Genomic DNA, 16,087 nt, shown 5'->3' with positions numbered 1-16,087 from the left:
GTTATATTTTGATTTTATTGTGTGTACCAAAATACAGTGAAAAGCTTTGTTTACGAGTGGTACGGGCAGATCACAGCAAGCAAAGGATATACAGATGAAAAAGACTTTGAGACATATGGGTCACGTTGCAGGTTACATTGTTTGAGGATAAAGTCCACCCAACAGTCTGATAACAGCTGGAAAGAAGCTGTTCCTCAACCTGCTGGTGTGTGTTCAAGCTTCTGCAACTTCTCTCTGATGGAAGCCTCTGATAACACAATGTGATAGATCTCACAGAAGTGACGAAGTCTTTCCTGAGATACCACTCTTAATTGATGAGTTCATTATAATGCTACAGAGAACCATTGCTGTCGGATCCCCCCCACCCCGGTTCCACATTAACATTAACCCAGCTATCAGCCCTGGGCTGTTTACTGAGCATGATGATCACTCACAGCGAACCTGCTGTTTCCATACACAGTCACAGCTCTCCAAAGGGAGAGCTCATGAGTCATTCCCTGGAAAATAGCATCATCCCTGTCTTTGAGGTGGGACTTTAAACCGAGTCTCCACCTTCTCCCTCAGACAAGGCAAACAAAAAAAAGGCTCTGAGGCTATTATTTTGAAAAGGAGTTCACCCCAGAGTCCCGGGACAAACAGTTAACCATCAAACCACATCACGGGGGTAGATTAAATGGACTTTATCCCAGTGTGGGAGCTTGCTGTGCACCAGTTGGCAGCTGTGCTTCCCACATTACTACAATGGCTGCCTATTGGCTGTGAGGTACCTGTGAGTGTAAAAGGCACTGTGGAAACAGTGTGACTGTGTTTGATTTGGAAAGTGCCTCTGAGCCAGGTGTTGACGAGATGTTTGTTCCTTTCCCAGCATATTGTGTTCTGTACCTGAGCTCAGTAAACATGGAGTCTCTGACAGGGCCGCAGGCTGTGCTCAAGGCAGCTTCCTTAACACTAGAAAAGGAGCCACGGCCTCAACCCATCGTCGTCCAGTTCAAAGTGACTGATCAAGGCATCACATTGACTGACAGCAAGAGGAAGTGAGTAGCTGCAAAACATCGGGCAGAGTGGCCTCCTCCCACACACAGAAGCCTTTCCTGCAGGTTTTAACTTGGGGTGGGCAGGGTGAGGGGGAGGAAGCGAGACCACGTACATGCAGAGCAAGGGGAGGGAGGGGTGGGGTGTGAGGGACGGGGTGGGGAATTGGGGGAAGGGGTTCCAGTTGGGTGTGGAGTAATTGTGGTGTGGGGTGCAGTACGGAGTGAGAAAGAGGGTTGGGGGAGGGTGTGCAGAGTGAGGGAATTGGGGTGAGTGAGGAGTGCGCGAAGGGTTGGGGAGGGGGTGGGGAGAGTGGGGGTGGTGGGGGGGAGAAGTGAGGTTGTGGGGGTGATGGAGAGGGTGAGTAAGGCCACAAATCTGAGTCTCAGTTGAAGCTGCGGAGCGACGAGAGCAGGATCAGCCTGGTGATGGGTTTGGGGGTGGGGGGGCAAGGTGGTGATGGTGTGATTCCATGCGGCGGGGGGGGGGGGGGGGGTGTCTCTGAGACAATCCTGGGCAAGGAGAGACCTGAGGACCCACCTATGAGGGAGAGGGGTGTATTCCTGCTCTTTGATGCACCAGGAAGACCATGGGCAGCACTTCCTGTTCTGCTTCCACCAGAAACCAAACCATTTCACATGATTCCTGAAAACAAGCTGTAAAAGCTAGGGAGGGGGTCAGTGTGCAGTTAAAGACAATGCTGCTGTTTTTTTTAATGATTTCCCTTTGCTCACAAACCCCTTGCTCCAAGTGCCCCAGGTTAAATTTTGGAATCTCAATCCCCACTGATCCAAGGACTCATTGTAATTCAGAGGAACCTGGGCTTTTCTGTAACTGAGATGTAGGAACATTGCAGGGAGGGTCCAGGAGCGATATGCGCTCGAAGCCACTTTTGGGTTCAGAGGTCAACATCTGGGCAACTTGTGAAAATTCTCCAATCGTCATAAAATCCAACTGTGTTTTTTTAATAATTTCTAATCAATTTAGTGGTATTACACACGTCTAGACCCCCCTGTTTCCTGTGCTCTGTGTGTAACTCTCGCCCAGTGCTACCTGGTAACTTGTTAGCATCTCCTTCTCCAGCTCCTGTTTTCATGTTCTCCCCTCCCCAAGTCTCAGCATAATGTTGGGGTGGGGGTTGGTCAGTCACTGCAGGGAGTAGCCACACGATGTGGGTGAAATTGAGGGTTTTGTGGGGGGGGTGGCTGGCCTTGTAAGGACAGGCTTGGGATCTGTGGACAGTGAGCTCCAACTGTGAAAGATTCATCCACACTCTATCCTCAGGCCTTCAACCTTGTTCCTCACAGGAGCGGATTTTAGGGCTGGTTACTCCAACTGTTTGACCTTGAGCTGTTGAAGTAATGGGTTTGTATCTGAGGTGATTTGGAGTCACATTTTGATCTTCTTCTGCCTTTCTCTTTTGAAGGCTTTTTTTCAGACGACACTATTCTGCCGGTTCTGTCAATCACTGTGGTTTGGATCCACTGCAGAGGAAGTAAGTCAGTCGCTGTGTTAGTCTGGGTACAGTCTGCAATGCAACTGCAAAGTGAGCATTTGGCTTCTCATTCCACCCCCCCACCCCCACCAAACCTCCCCACGCCTCCACACCGAAGCGTGACACTGAGCCTCACCCCAGGGTGGGGAGTGAGCAGAGCTGGGGGTTTAAAGCACAGCTCACTTACGTGGCTGAGCTGGTAGGTGCTGACATGAGAAGTCTGTCCCAGAGGCAGAGAGGCAGGTTTGGGCACGGAGCTGAGGTCACCTCACAGAGTTCCACCCTGCATTGGGTGTTCCAAATAGAAATCCCACACACTCTGACAAACACAGGAACTGCCTTCTGATTCAAAACATTTCGAGTTAGGAGAAATGATTAATTCCTTTTTGAAAAGCAGAATTATGCCCTGAATGTTCAGTTATTCTGTCCCAACAAGCTCACAGGGAACAGTGAGTAACAAGTAGCCAATGTACACTACTTCATTGATATGTCATTCAATCCAGGGGATTGGAGTACATCCTTCATTACTGAAAGGAAGACTTGCTTTTGTGTAGCACCTTTCACCATTGCGGAATGTCTCCAAGTGCTTTCCAATCAATCCAACACTTCCTGAAATGCAGTCACTATCATTCTGTACCAGCCAGTTTGACCACAGCAAGATCCCACAAGGTGAAGGTTAAGTACCAGCTCTGGGTGTGGGATAAACATTGCGCTTAGGGCATGGTGGGGCTCGCCTGTCTCCTCTTCTTCTTCTGCCAGGGTTGGGTGGCTTGGGCTATCAGGAGAGGCCCAATAGGCTGAGGCTACTATGCCTGGAGCGTCGGAGGCTGAGGGGTGACCTTTCAGAGGTTTATAAAGTCAGGAGGGGCATGGATAGGGTGAATAGATAAGGCCTTTTCCCAAAGTAGTAGAGGGCATAGGTTTAAAGTGAGAGGGGAAAGCTTTACAAATGACCTGAGAGGCAACTGTTTCATGCAGAGGGCAGTCCATGTATGGAATGAGCTGCCAGAGGAAGTGGTGGAGGCTGGTACAATTACAACATTTGAAAGGCATCTGGATGGATACATGAATAGGAAGGGTTTAGAGGGATATGGGCCAAACTCTGGCAAATGGGACTGGATTAATTTAGGAATATCTGGTTAGCATTGAAGAGTTAGACTGAAGGATGGGTTTTCCTGCTGTACAGCTCCATGACTCTATTTAGTCCCAAGGGGGTGAAGGGGCACTGGTTGAGCATTGCCTTGGGAAAATGAAACCTCTGACAGTGCGGCACTCTCCCAGTGGTTTCAAACGCCCCTCTGACATGAACAGCTGGCCGTCACTGCGATCCCGCAGATTAGTTACTTTCCCAGAATTGATTGATAGTTGTGGAAAATGTTTTGTCATCGTCACTATCTCCAGCATGAGGTCAGTCTCTCCTAAAATGCACAGATAGCTCTGAAATGTCCAGATTTCAAAAGATCAGGATCCTGATCCAGTGAGAGCTTATTCACCAATCACTGTGATCAATGATTCAACAGGAACCCCCCCCCCTGGGTGATGGAGAGATACAGGAAGCAGAGATTCACCCCTAACCCCTACTCCTCCTGAGCACAGTCTCAGCAACAGTGTTCCCATCAGGAGACTGGCCTGTTGCTTGATCCATCCCTGACTGAGATAATGTTTGCAGAGCTTGGTTTTAATGTTTTGAGTTACAGTTTGGTGAAGCTGCCTGTGTGGTACACTGCTGGAGGCTCTAGCCCTGATGGGTTAATCCTGCCTTGTTAACTAGTCCAACCTCAGGCCAAATGGCGAGACTCTATCAAAGCAGCTGAAACAAAACAATGGGGAAATTGGCAGTTCCAGAGGTAACGTCTGTGCGCCTTCAGTGCTTTTTCTGTGCTGTTCCTTCCAATGGAGCTATTAATAACATTAACCTCCTGTATCTCCTCACTGGGGTGGGTGGGGCTGAGTGTTGATCAGGAGTGAGATTTTCTGCATCAGTGTTCCTTAGTCAATCCTGTTGAATGTAGGCTGACTGAGCGTTCAGTGCTTTGCTCCTGTGGGATCTTGCTGTGCACTTGTCTATACAACAGCAGTTAAAGTAACTGCAGGTGAAACAGTTAAAATGGTAGCAGGGTGAATGACTGAGCGGGGAATCTGGAAGAGATTTACATTCTCCCATTATTTGGTGTTTTCCAGGTGGCGTAAGGATAATGAACCTTCCAGGTAAGAGTTTGCTTAGTGAGTGGTCACAGATAATTGGGCACAGTGGTGGGAGGATGGTTTTTGATTTGAAGCTAACCTCTCTGTGGGGGCTGGGTGTGGGTCAGCCCGGCCCCGATCAAGACTCTGTTGAGTTTGCTGGAGTGGAGAAGTTCTGGTTTGGGGACCCAGTTTCAGGCGAATTGTTCCTTGGTCTGGGAGATAATATGACCCATTCCACAAATCAAACTCAATTGGGTAGCTGACTCAAACAGGGATCATCGCTCCAATTGGACAGAGCACTGTCGACCACAGTTAGCTGGCGTCAAGGGTCAGCTGCCCAAACGTTTGAGGAGATGCTGACCTCCCCTCCAAGACCATCCCTGGGTTACCTGGGAAACTGACACTGTTTCTGATTTCCCCCGTGGCAGAATTGAGGATGGGCAAGGAAGAGGGCAGTGAAGTGTTTAGTGATTGTATGGGGTGTGGGACAGCCTCTCTGGGCTAAATAGCCTATTCCTGTTCCTAATGTTCCCGTCAGCCACATGGGGACACACAAAGGGCATCCCCAGGCCATTCCAGGTAAACCCTCTGCTTTCCTTATCTAGCCCCAATCAATCCTGGCATCACAGAATCGCTACAGTGTGGAGCAGGCCCATTGGCCCATTGATTCTACACTGAGCCTGCAAACAGCTTTGCACCCAGACCCACTCTCCCTGTAACCCGTTTATTCCCCACCCAGCATGCACATCCATAGACAGTATGGGGTAATTTAGCATGGCAATCTACTTAACCTGCACATCTTTGGATTGTGGGAGGAAACTGGAGCACCCAGGGGAAACCCACACAGACCCAGGGAGAACGTCTTTGAGCAATTTGCAGTCACCTCAGGGTGGGATTGAACCGGGACCCTGGTGCTGTGAGACAGTACTGCACTGAGCCACCGTGCTACCTTAAACTCAATTCCCTGTCATGTGTGTACTGGTTTAATGTAAGTGGAATGAAGAAATCCTGCCTCCTGATCTTTTGGCTGTCTGCCTGCTTCAGTCTCACATTACGCCTTGTTGCACATTTTGACCACAGTTGGGGTCAGGGGTCACAGTTGGAGCAAAGGCCTGTCCAATTAATCCTAAGAACCAATTGTGACCTCCCTGTGCCCCACCTCCAGCACCCATTCCCTTGGAAATTAGGATTGGACTCTGTGTTTTCACAGAGTGACTGAGTGTGGGAGGTTGGAGGTTTAAGTTAGTTTGAAATTTCTGTCAGGGAGTAAATGGTTAGTAACAGGAAACTGTAAGAAAACCGAGTGGAAATCAAACTCTCAGACATGATCCACCTCGTGGGAAGTATGTAACTGTTAGATTTCATTACATTTCTGTGATTTTTTTTCTTCTTTTAGTCAAATACAGACTGTTCCAGAACCAGAAATACTAATGTGCAGTGTTTCTGTGAAGATGGCTTTTGAGGTCATTTTTATTTTGAATGCATGATGTTCCCCTAATTTGTTTTTCTGTTTTACTTTCAGGCTTTTTGCTTTTGTGGCGAAGAAACCAGGTGACTCATCAGAAAACGTCTGTCACCTATTTGCAGAGTTTGAGCAGGAGCATTCTGCTCACTTCATCATTAACCTTGTGTCTAAAGTTGTCCTGGAACCATACAGAATGTGAGCAGGAGCAGAGAAACTGTGGAGAGTTCCAAAACTCAAGCTTGCAGAGTTCATGCTGGGACCCTGCTCATGGTGGTCAGTGTGGGTCACTCAGAGCTGGAGGCTGATGCACTGCAGTGAAATCCCACTGGCTGGTTAACCGGGCACTTCCACAATGCCACCTCTTGTATCTTGTTTCACAGCTGCAGCTAAACACTGAGAGATTTGTCAGTAACCCTCCATGAACACAAGGCTGTGCTGGAATGATATCCTGTTGGTGCTCTGTCAGTGCATGGAATATATGTGCAGCTTTTTACAAAAGCCATATTTATTATAACATTACAATCCTACTGCAGCATCTGTTCCCTGCCTTGCAGCATTGTCGAATGTAACATATTTCTCATGAAAATTGTTCCACATCCAACATCATTATCACATCACCATAATGTTAGTAATATCAACAACTCATCACCTCTCCATCTCATCTACTATTGATTGACCTGCCGTGTCAATTTAATCACCCAAACTCTCCTCCCATTCCTCTAGCTTCAACCTCTCTCTGTTACCAAACTACCCACCTCATTCAGAGAATTCATCCTTCTTTAGCTTGTCTTCACTCCCTCCAACAGGCATCAAAACCTCGGTTTGCTCTTCCTTTTAGTTCTATGGATTTGGATGTGGCTGGGCCCAGCATTTATTGCCCGTCCGTAATTACCCCCTTGAGAAGGTGGGGGTGAGCTGTCTTCCTGAACCGCTGCAGCCCATGTGCTGGAGGTAGACCCACGATGCCCCTTTGGGAGGGAATTCCAGGATTTTGACCCAGTGACAGTAAAGGAACGGGGATACATTTCCAGGTCAGGGTGGTGAGTGGTTTGGAGGGGAACTCGCAGTTGGAGGTGTTCCCATGTATCTGCTGCCCTCATCCTTCAGATGGAAGTGGTTGTGGGTTTGGAAGGTGCTGACGAAGGAGAATGGTGAATTTCTGCAAGTGCACTGGACAGATTTGTGATAGAATCATCACAGAGTGCTAGAACAGGGAGGAAGCCATTCAGCCCATTGTTATTGTGCTGGCTCTCAGCCCACTTCTCGACAGCTTCATGAATGTCCTCTTTCAGATATTTAGTGAGTTCCCTGAATGATGTTTTGAGGCAGGGCTCATCATGATCTGACTCTGCATTAAAAATGTCATCATGTCACCTCTGGATGTTTTTTCCAATCACCGTGGGAGTCCCCTCTGGTTAATGACCCTCCTCCCAGTGAAAACAGTGCTGCCTCATTCACTCAAACAAACCATCAAACACCCTGATATCAAATCTCCTCTAAACCTTCTAATCCCAGCTTCACCAGTCTCTCCACAATCACCTTCTCATTCCCAATCAAATCCCCTTTCAGTAAATCCCTCCCCACAGGGTTCTAAAAGGGAGTTTACAGAAACTGACAAAATACCCTGCCTCTGAACAGAGCTATTTTAAAAACATTTGGTGTAACTTTGTGAACTTTTTCATTTCTTTCACCCTCATTTAAAAAATTATCATCACCTGTATATTCCCTCTACCTGCTCCCTTCAGCTGTGCATCACTTTGTATTTCTTGGGGTTAAATTGCATCAGCCTCTTGTCTGCCCAACATCAACTCTCTCCCTGTCCTCCTGAATCCTATTGCGATCCTCCTTCGCTTTACCTACATTGCAGAGTTTGTGTCCTGTTTCCTCAGGTTGACTAAATTAATTAACCCTGGGTATCTGAAACTCATTGCCTGAAAAAGCGATAGAGGCAGGAAAGCTTGAACGTCTCTCAGAACTGCTCAGACAAGTGTTTGAAATGCTGTAGCACAAAGGCTACAGGTCAAGTGCTGGAAAAATGCAACTGGAATAGTTGGATGTGTGATGACCAGCACAGACACAATGGGCTGAAGGGCCTCTTTCTGTGCTGTGAAAACTCAAAGACAAACTGTGGTCCTGATGCTGGTCCCTTAGAGTCACCGCTGTTTATTTCAGTCTAACCTGAAAAACATCCCTTTATCATTGCTAACTCTCTCTGAGCCAGCATTGGCTCTCTCCCTGGCATCCCACAGGCTTGAATCTTGTAAACTAGTCTGAACCCAGGCTTTCAATCGAATGCCATCAGAAAGTGTATAACCACAAGATCCACTGCATTACCCTCAGCAATGTCTCTGTCAGTATATCTAAAAACACAGATGGTTCCTGTTTCCAGAATTCAAGCTGTTTTATTCTGAGAGGTACGGATTATGTCTCATTTCTCCAGGTCATGTCATTGGGTGTAATACCGGACTGGGTTGCATGATTTTTGTGGGGATGAGGGAGAACCTGAATCCATGTGACCCCACCACCTCCGACCCTCCCACTGTGCTGCCTCTTGTGGCCAAACATTCCCAAACAGTTTCACAGCTGACCCTGAAAAACACAGCAGGTAATAAAGGATTAATAAAGTGATTGGGCTCTCTAGTTAGTTCTTGCAGAATTGCAAGTGGCAGCCACTTGCCACACTCGCTGACCCTCTGTAATATGGTGCCAGGATGTCACACTGTAGACCGTCCCTCGGGCCTTACCCAGGGTGTGGGCCACACCTGAAGTGAGTGTACAATCCAGCCCCTTCTTTAGGATGTTCCAAACAGTCTGTAACTTAATTAATGCTGGTGTTTATCATTTTTGATACTGTACTTACAAAATAAAATATGTCTATCTGAGATCAAACACTGAATGGCATTTAAAAAAAATAATTCCAAGTTGGGACAGCCTGTGTCCTGTTCCCAGTAAACCATGCTGTCTCTTTTAGTAACTTCAAAATGTCCCATTCTCTCCCACTCACTAACTCCACAGTGGGACCATGAAGCTGTTGTGTAGTACAGGAGACATGGTGCGATGTGTCAGTAAAAACCCAGAGTCCTGCCCACACTGTGCAGAGGCTGCTGTCTGTATTGGATGAAGGGTCTAACTGTGTTGGAACCAGTTCCAAAAAGGCCCCTCAGACTAATCCCAGGAATGGTTAGCTTGTCAGGAAATGTTGGGAAGACTGGGCTTGTATTGCTGCAGTTTAGAAGAGAAAGGAGTGTCTTGACTGAAACTGGCAGATGCTGAAGGGTCTCAGAGGGACGTGGAGAAGAGCGTTCCTCTTGGGCGACAATGTAGAATGAGGGATCCCCCATTCCGAACAGATTTCACCACTTTTTTTTCCTCCCAGAGCATTGTGCGTCTTTGGAACGCTTTTCCTGCACAGGCACTGAAAGCAGAGTCAGCATATTTTTTAAGGCAGAGGGAGATAGATTCTCAGGCGTCAGTTGTGAGCCAGGTGTGTGCCCCCGGGCACACTGCGTTATTGCTGCAATGTTACAGTGAGAGTTACCCAGTGTAGCCCAAGGGGCAGCATTGAATAGCAAAAGTCTTCCCCAGGGGAGGGAGTCCAAAACTAGAGGACATAGGTTTAGGGTGAGAGGAGAAAGATTTAAAAGGGACCTGAGGGACAATTTTTCTCACACACAGTGTGGTTCGTGTGTGGAATGAACTGTCAGAGGAAGTGGTAGATGCTGATACAGTTACAGCATTTGGAAGACATTTGGATAAGTAGATGGATAGGAAAGGTTGAGAGGGATATGGGCCAAACACAGGCAAATGGGACTAGTTTAGGAAACCTGGCCAGCATGGATGAGTTGGGCTGAAGGGCCTGTTTCAATGCTCTGTGACTCTACATGCCAATGGGAGTTCATGGAGCTGCCACATGTCAGATGCCAATGCCTGTGGGCACAAGGTGAGTGTGGCTGATGGCTACGGACCTTGCCCTGAGATTTTGGTGCCCAGTGCCCAACATGGAGGTCCTTTGAAGCAAGTGGCGAGCTGAATCTACTAGGTGCCCACTCAGTATCGCGCTTATTCAGCACATTCTGTAAGGTAGGAAGCGGAATATTAATGAGGTGAGTTGTAACATTGATAAGGTGTTTAACAAGCAACAATGCCCCTTTTACTTGGCAACTTTCAGCTGCAGTGCAAAACTCACCTTCATTGCTTAGCAAACACAGCTGGAATGGGAGACCGAGATGACAAGGTGTAGATCTCAGATTCTCCAGCATCTGCAGTTCCTATTTTCTCTGGAATGAGAAATCGCTGCCTTTGATATAGACATCGCTGAGTCTTGTCCAATTCTGCCACAAATTTCACCCTCACCCACACCACTCAGCCCCCAATAAGATCTGCCTCTTCCTTCATTTGTCACTGCCTCTGCCTGTCCTTCCTGTTGGTCTCAACTCGCAATAAATGGTGTGAACATCACAAAACATCAACTTTGTCTAAAGCAGGGGCTTTTGGGGTCAATGTTAGACTCAGGCGTTATGATACACACTGGCTCAGAGACAGTGACACTACAATTGCACCACAGCAGCACCTCAATTCTGGGAGTTTTAACACACTTGAAATCCCTCTGAAATCAATTTAGTGATGATTGAATTGAGGTATTTAAGAGAAAAACTTTGATAGGTTCGACCGAGAGAAACAATCTCCTCTGGAAGGAAGAGGCTGGAACAAAGTGACAGCTGCTTCACATTCAAGTCAGGCCCCTCCTCAAGGAAAAGCAGGATGCGGACCCTCACACGAAGGGAATAGACATTGGAATTGTCCATCTCCAAAATATCTAGTTGAGACTGGAGCTCAATGAAATGACAAATATATATTAATAGACTTTCCTGGAGCAAGAGCTATTCAGGGTGTTGGAGGAAATGTGGCCAGATATTTGACCAAGACAGAAAGTAGTCAACTGAAATGGAACATGCCCAGGGACTGACAGGTATCTTGCAGTGCACTGTACTTTCAGACAGGCCAAAATGAATGATGGAACGTGTTGCTGACACACAGAGGTGCCAGAAGAGGGAGACAGACACCACGTCTTGATGGATGGTCACAAAGGAATGAGCTTTCATCCAAAAACACAACCTCATCCCGAGAGGTAAAGCACAGACCCTAAATACTTCAGAGGATTTCTTTCTGAGCAGAGGAAACTATCAGGATCAGCCAAGTAGCTACACTGAGCATCACATCAACAGCGATTTATTGTCAGTCAAACTTCCCAATGATTGTTCCAGATTTATTAATTCTGGAATTTCACTGGGATACAGTCCCACACACACACTGACTCTCACTGGGGTACAGTCCAACACACACACTGACTCTCACTGGGGTACAGTCCCACACACACACTGACTCTCACTGGAGTACAGTCCCACACACACACTGACTCTCACTGGGGTACAGTCCCACACACACTGACTCTCACTGGGGTGCAGTCCCACACACACACTGACTCTCACTGGGGTACAGTCCCACACACACTGACTCTCACTGGGGTACAGTCCCACACACACACACTGACTCTCACTGGGGTACAGTCCCACACACACTGACTCTCACTGGGATACAGTCCCACACACACTGACTCTCACTGGGGTACAGTCCCACACACACTGACTCTCACTGGGGTACAGTCCCACACACACACTGACTCTCATTGGGGTACAGTCCCACACACACACTGACTCTCACTGGGGTACAGTCCCACACACACTGACTCTCACTGGGGTACAGTCCCACACACACTGACTCTCACTGGGATACAGTCCCACACACACTGACCCTCACTGGGGTACAGTCCCACACACATACTGACTCTCAATGGGGTACAGTCCCACACACACTGACTCTCACTGGGGTACAGTCCCACACACACTGACTCTCATTGGGGTACAGTCCCACACACACTGACTCTCACTGGGATACAGTCCCACACACATACTGACTCTCACTGGGATACAGTCCCACACACACACTGACTCTCACTGGGGTACAGTCCCACACACACACTGACTCTCACTGGGGTACAGTCCCACACACACTGACTCTCACTGGGGTACAGTCCCACACACACTGACTCTCATTGGGGTACAGTCCCACACACACTGACTCTCACTGGGATACAGTCCCACACACACTGACCCTCACTGGGGTACAGTCCCACACACACTGACCCTCACTGGGGTACAGTCCCACACACATACTGACTCTCACTGGGATACAGTCCCACACACACACTGACTCTCACTGGGGTACAGTCCCACACACATACTGACTCTCAATGGGGTACAGTCCCACACACACACTGACTCTCAATGGTGTACAGTCCCACACACACACTGACTCTCACTGGGGTACAGTCCCACACACATACTGACTCTCACTGGGGTACAGTCCCACACACATACTGACTCTCAATGGGGTACAGTCCCACACACATACTGACTCTCAATGGGGTCCAGTCCCACACATGACTCTCACTGGGGTACAGCCCCACACACAAACTGACTCTCAATGGGGTACAGTCCCACACACACACTGACTCTCACTGGGATACAGTCCCACACACACTGACTCTCACTGGGGGACAGTCCCACACACACATTGACTCTCACTGGGGTACAGTCCCACACACACTGACTCTCACTGGGGTACAGACCCACACACACACTGACTCTCAATGGGGTACAGTCCCACACACACACTGACTCTCACTGGGGTACAGTCCCACACACATACTGACTCTCACTGGGATACAGTCCCACACACATACTGACTCTCAATGGGGTACAGTCCCACACACACACTGACTCTCACTGGGTACAGTCCCACACACATACTGACTCTCAATGGGGTACAGTCCCACACACACACTGACTCTCACTGGGGTACAGTCCCACACACATACTGACTCTCAATGGGGTACAGTCCCACACACACACTGACTCTCACTGGGATACAGTCCCACACACACTGACTCTCACTGGGGTACAGTCCCACACACACACTGACTCTCACTGGGGTACAGTCCCACACACACTGACTCTCACTGGGGTACAGTCCCACACACACTGACTCTCAATGGGGTACAGTCCCATACACACACTGACTCTCACTGGGGTACAGTCCCACACACACTGACTCTCAATGGGGTACAGTCCCACACACACACTGACTCTCACTGGGATACAGTCCCACACACACTGACTCTCACTGGGGTACAGTCCCACACATACTGACTCTCACTGGGGTACAGTCCCATACACACACTGACTCTCACTGGGGTACAGTCCCACACACACTGACTCTCAATGGGGTACAGTCCCACACACACTGACTCTCACTGGGATACAGTCCCACACACACTGACTCTCACTGGGGTACTGTCCCACACACACTGATTCTCACTGGGGCACAGTCCCACACACACTGACTATCACTGGGGTACAGTCCCACACACACTGACTCTCACTGGGGTACAGCCCCACAAACACTGACTCTCACTGGGGCACAGTCCCACACACACACTGACTCTCACTGGGGTACAGTCCCATACACACTGAATCTCATTGTGATACAGTCCCACACACACTGACTCTCACTGGGGTGCAGTCCCACACACACACACTGACTATCACTGGGGTACAGTCCCACACACACACTGACTCTCACTGGGATACAGTCCCACACACTCACTGACTCTCACTGGGGCACAGTCCCACACACACACTGACACACTGACTCTCACTGGGGTACAGTCCCACACACTCACTGACTCTCACTGGGGCACAGTCCCACACACACACACACACACTGACTCTCACTGGGGTACGGTCCCACACACACACTGACTCTCACTGGGGTACACTCCCACACACACACTGACTCTCACTGGGGTACAGTCCCATACACACTGAATCTCATTGTGATACAGACCCACACACACTGACTCTCACTGGGGTGCAGTCCCACACACACACACTGACTATCACTGGGGTACAGTCCCACACACACACTGACTCTCACTGGGGTACAGTCCCATACACACTGACTCTCACTGGGGTACAGTCACACATACACTGACACCCCTCCATCGACACCCTTATCCGCCTAGCCAAACTCATCCTCACCCTCAACAACTTCTCTTTCGATTCCTCCCACTTCCTACAGACAAAGGGGTTGGCCATGGGTACCCACATGGGCCCAAGCTATGCCTGCCTCTTTGTAGGTTAAGTGGAACAGTCCCTCTTCCACACCTACACAGCCCCCAAACCCTACCTCTTCCTCCGTTACATTGATGACTGCATCGGCGCCGCCTCTTGCTCCCAAGAGGAGCTCGAACAGTTCATTCATTTCACCAACACCTTCCACCCCAACCTTCAGTTCACCTGGGCCATCTCCAACACATCCCTCACCTTCCTGGACCTCTCTGTCTCCATCTCAGGCAACCAGCTAGAAACTGATGTCCATTTCAAGCCCACCGACTCCCACAGCTACCTAGACTACACCTCCTCCCACCCACCCTCCTGCAAACAATTGGGACGTTGGATGCCTTCAAGGCAGAGATCAACAAATTCTTGATTTCACAAGGATCAAGGGCTACAGGGAGAGTGCAGGGAAGTGGAGTTGAAATGCCCATCAGCCATGATTTAAAACAGTGGAGTTGATGGGCCAAATGGCCTTACTTCCACTCCTATGTCTTACAGTCTTATGGTCTTATGTCTTAAGGTCTAAAATTCCATCCCCTATTCCCAGTTCCTTCGCCTCCGCCGCATCTGCTCCCATGATAAGACATTCCACTCCCGCACATCCCAGATGTCCACGTTCTTCAAGGACTGCAACATTCCCCCCACAGTGATCGAGAACGCCCTTGACCGTGTCTCCCGCGCCTCCCGCAGAACATCCCTCACACCCCACCCCCGCCACAACCGCCCCAAGAGGATCCCCCTCGTTCTCACACACCACCCCACCAACCAGATACAACGCATCATCCTCCTACACTTCCGCCATCTACAATCCGACCCCACCACCCAAGACATTTTTCCATCCCCGGCCCTGTCCGCTTTCCGGAGAGACCACTCTCTCCGCGACTCCCTTGTCCGCTCCACACTCCCCTTCATCCCCACCACACCCGGCACCTTCCCCTGCAACCGCAGGAAATGCTACACTTGCCCCCACACCTCTTCCTTAACCCCCATCCCAGGCCCCAAGATGACTTTCCATATTAAATAGATGTTCACCTGCACATCCACCAATGTGGTATAATGTATCCACTGTACCCGGTGTGGCTTCCTTTACATTGGGGAAACCAAGCGGAGGCTTGGGGACCGCTTTGCAGAACATCTCTGCTCGGTTCGCAATAAACAACTGCACCTCCCAGTCGCAAACCATTTTAACTTCCCCTCCCATTCCTTAGACGACATGTCCATCATGGGCCTCCTGCAGTGCCACAATGATGCCACCCGAAGGTTGCAGGAACAGCAACTCATATTCCGCTTGGGAACCCTGCAGCCCAATGGTATCAATGTGGACTTCACAAGCTTCAAAATCTCCCCTTCCCCCAACGCATCCCAAAACCAGCCCAGTTCGTCCCCTCCCCCCACTGCACCACACAACCAGCTCAGCTCTTCCCCTCGACCCACTGCATCCCATAACCAGTCCAACCTGTCCCCGCCTCCCTAACCTGTTCTTCCTCTCACCCATCCCTTCCTCCCACATCAAGCCGCACCTTCATTTCCCACCTGCTAACCTCATCCCACCGCCTTGATCTGTCTGTCCTCCCTGGACTGACCTATCCCCTCCCTAACTCCCCACCTACACACATCTTTACTGGCTCCATCCCCACCTCCTTGACCTGTCTGTCTCCTCTCCACCTATCT

At 49.3% G+C, this 16,087-nt stretch overlaps 1 protein-coding gene across 2 annotated transcripts in view; it reads left to right on the top strand.

The window, feature by feature from the left end:
* The window catches only part of LOC125466135 (tensin-4-like), a 37,702-nt gene extending 28,644 nt beyond the window's left edge, over positions 1-9,058 (top strand). For both annotated transcript variants that reach the window (XM_048560318.2, XM_048560319.2), the window contains exons 12-15: positions 866-1,034; positions 2,459-2,527; positions 4,709-4,735; positions 6,237-9,058. In XM_048560318.2, coding sequence (XP_048416275.2) covers positions 866-1,034; positions 2,459-2,527; positions 4,709-4,735; positions 6,237-6,378 — 407 coding nt within the window. In that variant the 3' untranslated portion in view covers positions 6,379-9,058. The remainder of the gene's footprint in view (positions 1-865; positions 1,035-2,458; positions 2,528-4,708; positions 4,736-6,236) is intronic.
* Positions 9,059-16,087: the final 7,029 nt, after the last annotated feature.

Source organism: Stegostoma tigrinum, chromosome 31, assembly GCF_030684315.1.
Source record: "Stegostoma tigrinum isolate sSteTig4 chromosome 31, sSteTig4.hap1, whole genome shotgun sequence".
NCBI classification, from domain to species: Eukaryota; Metazoa; Chordata; class Chondrichthyes; order Orectolobiformes; family Stegostomatidae; genus Stegostoma; species Stegostoma tigrinum.
This window is presented reverse-complemented; position numbering and strand designations above follow the sequence as displayed.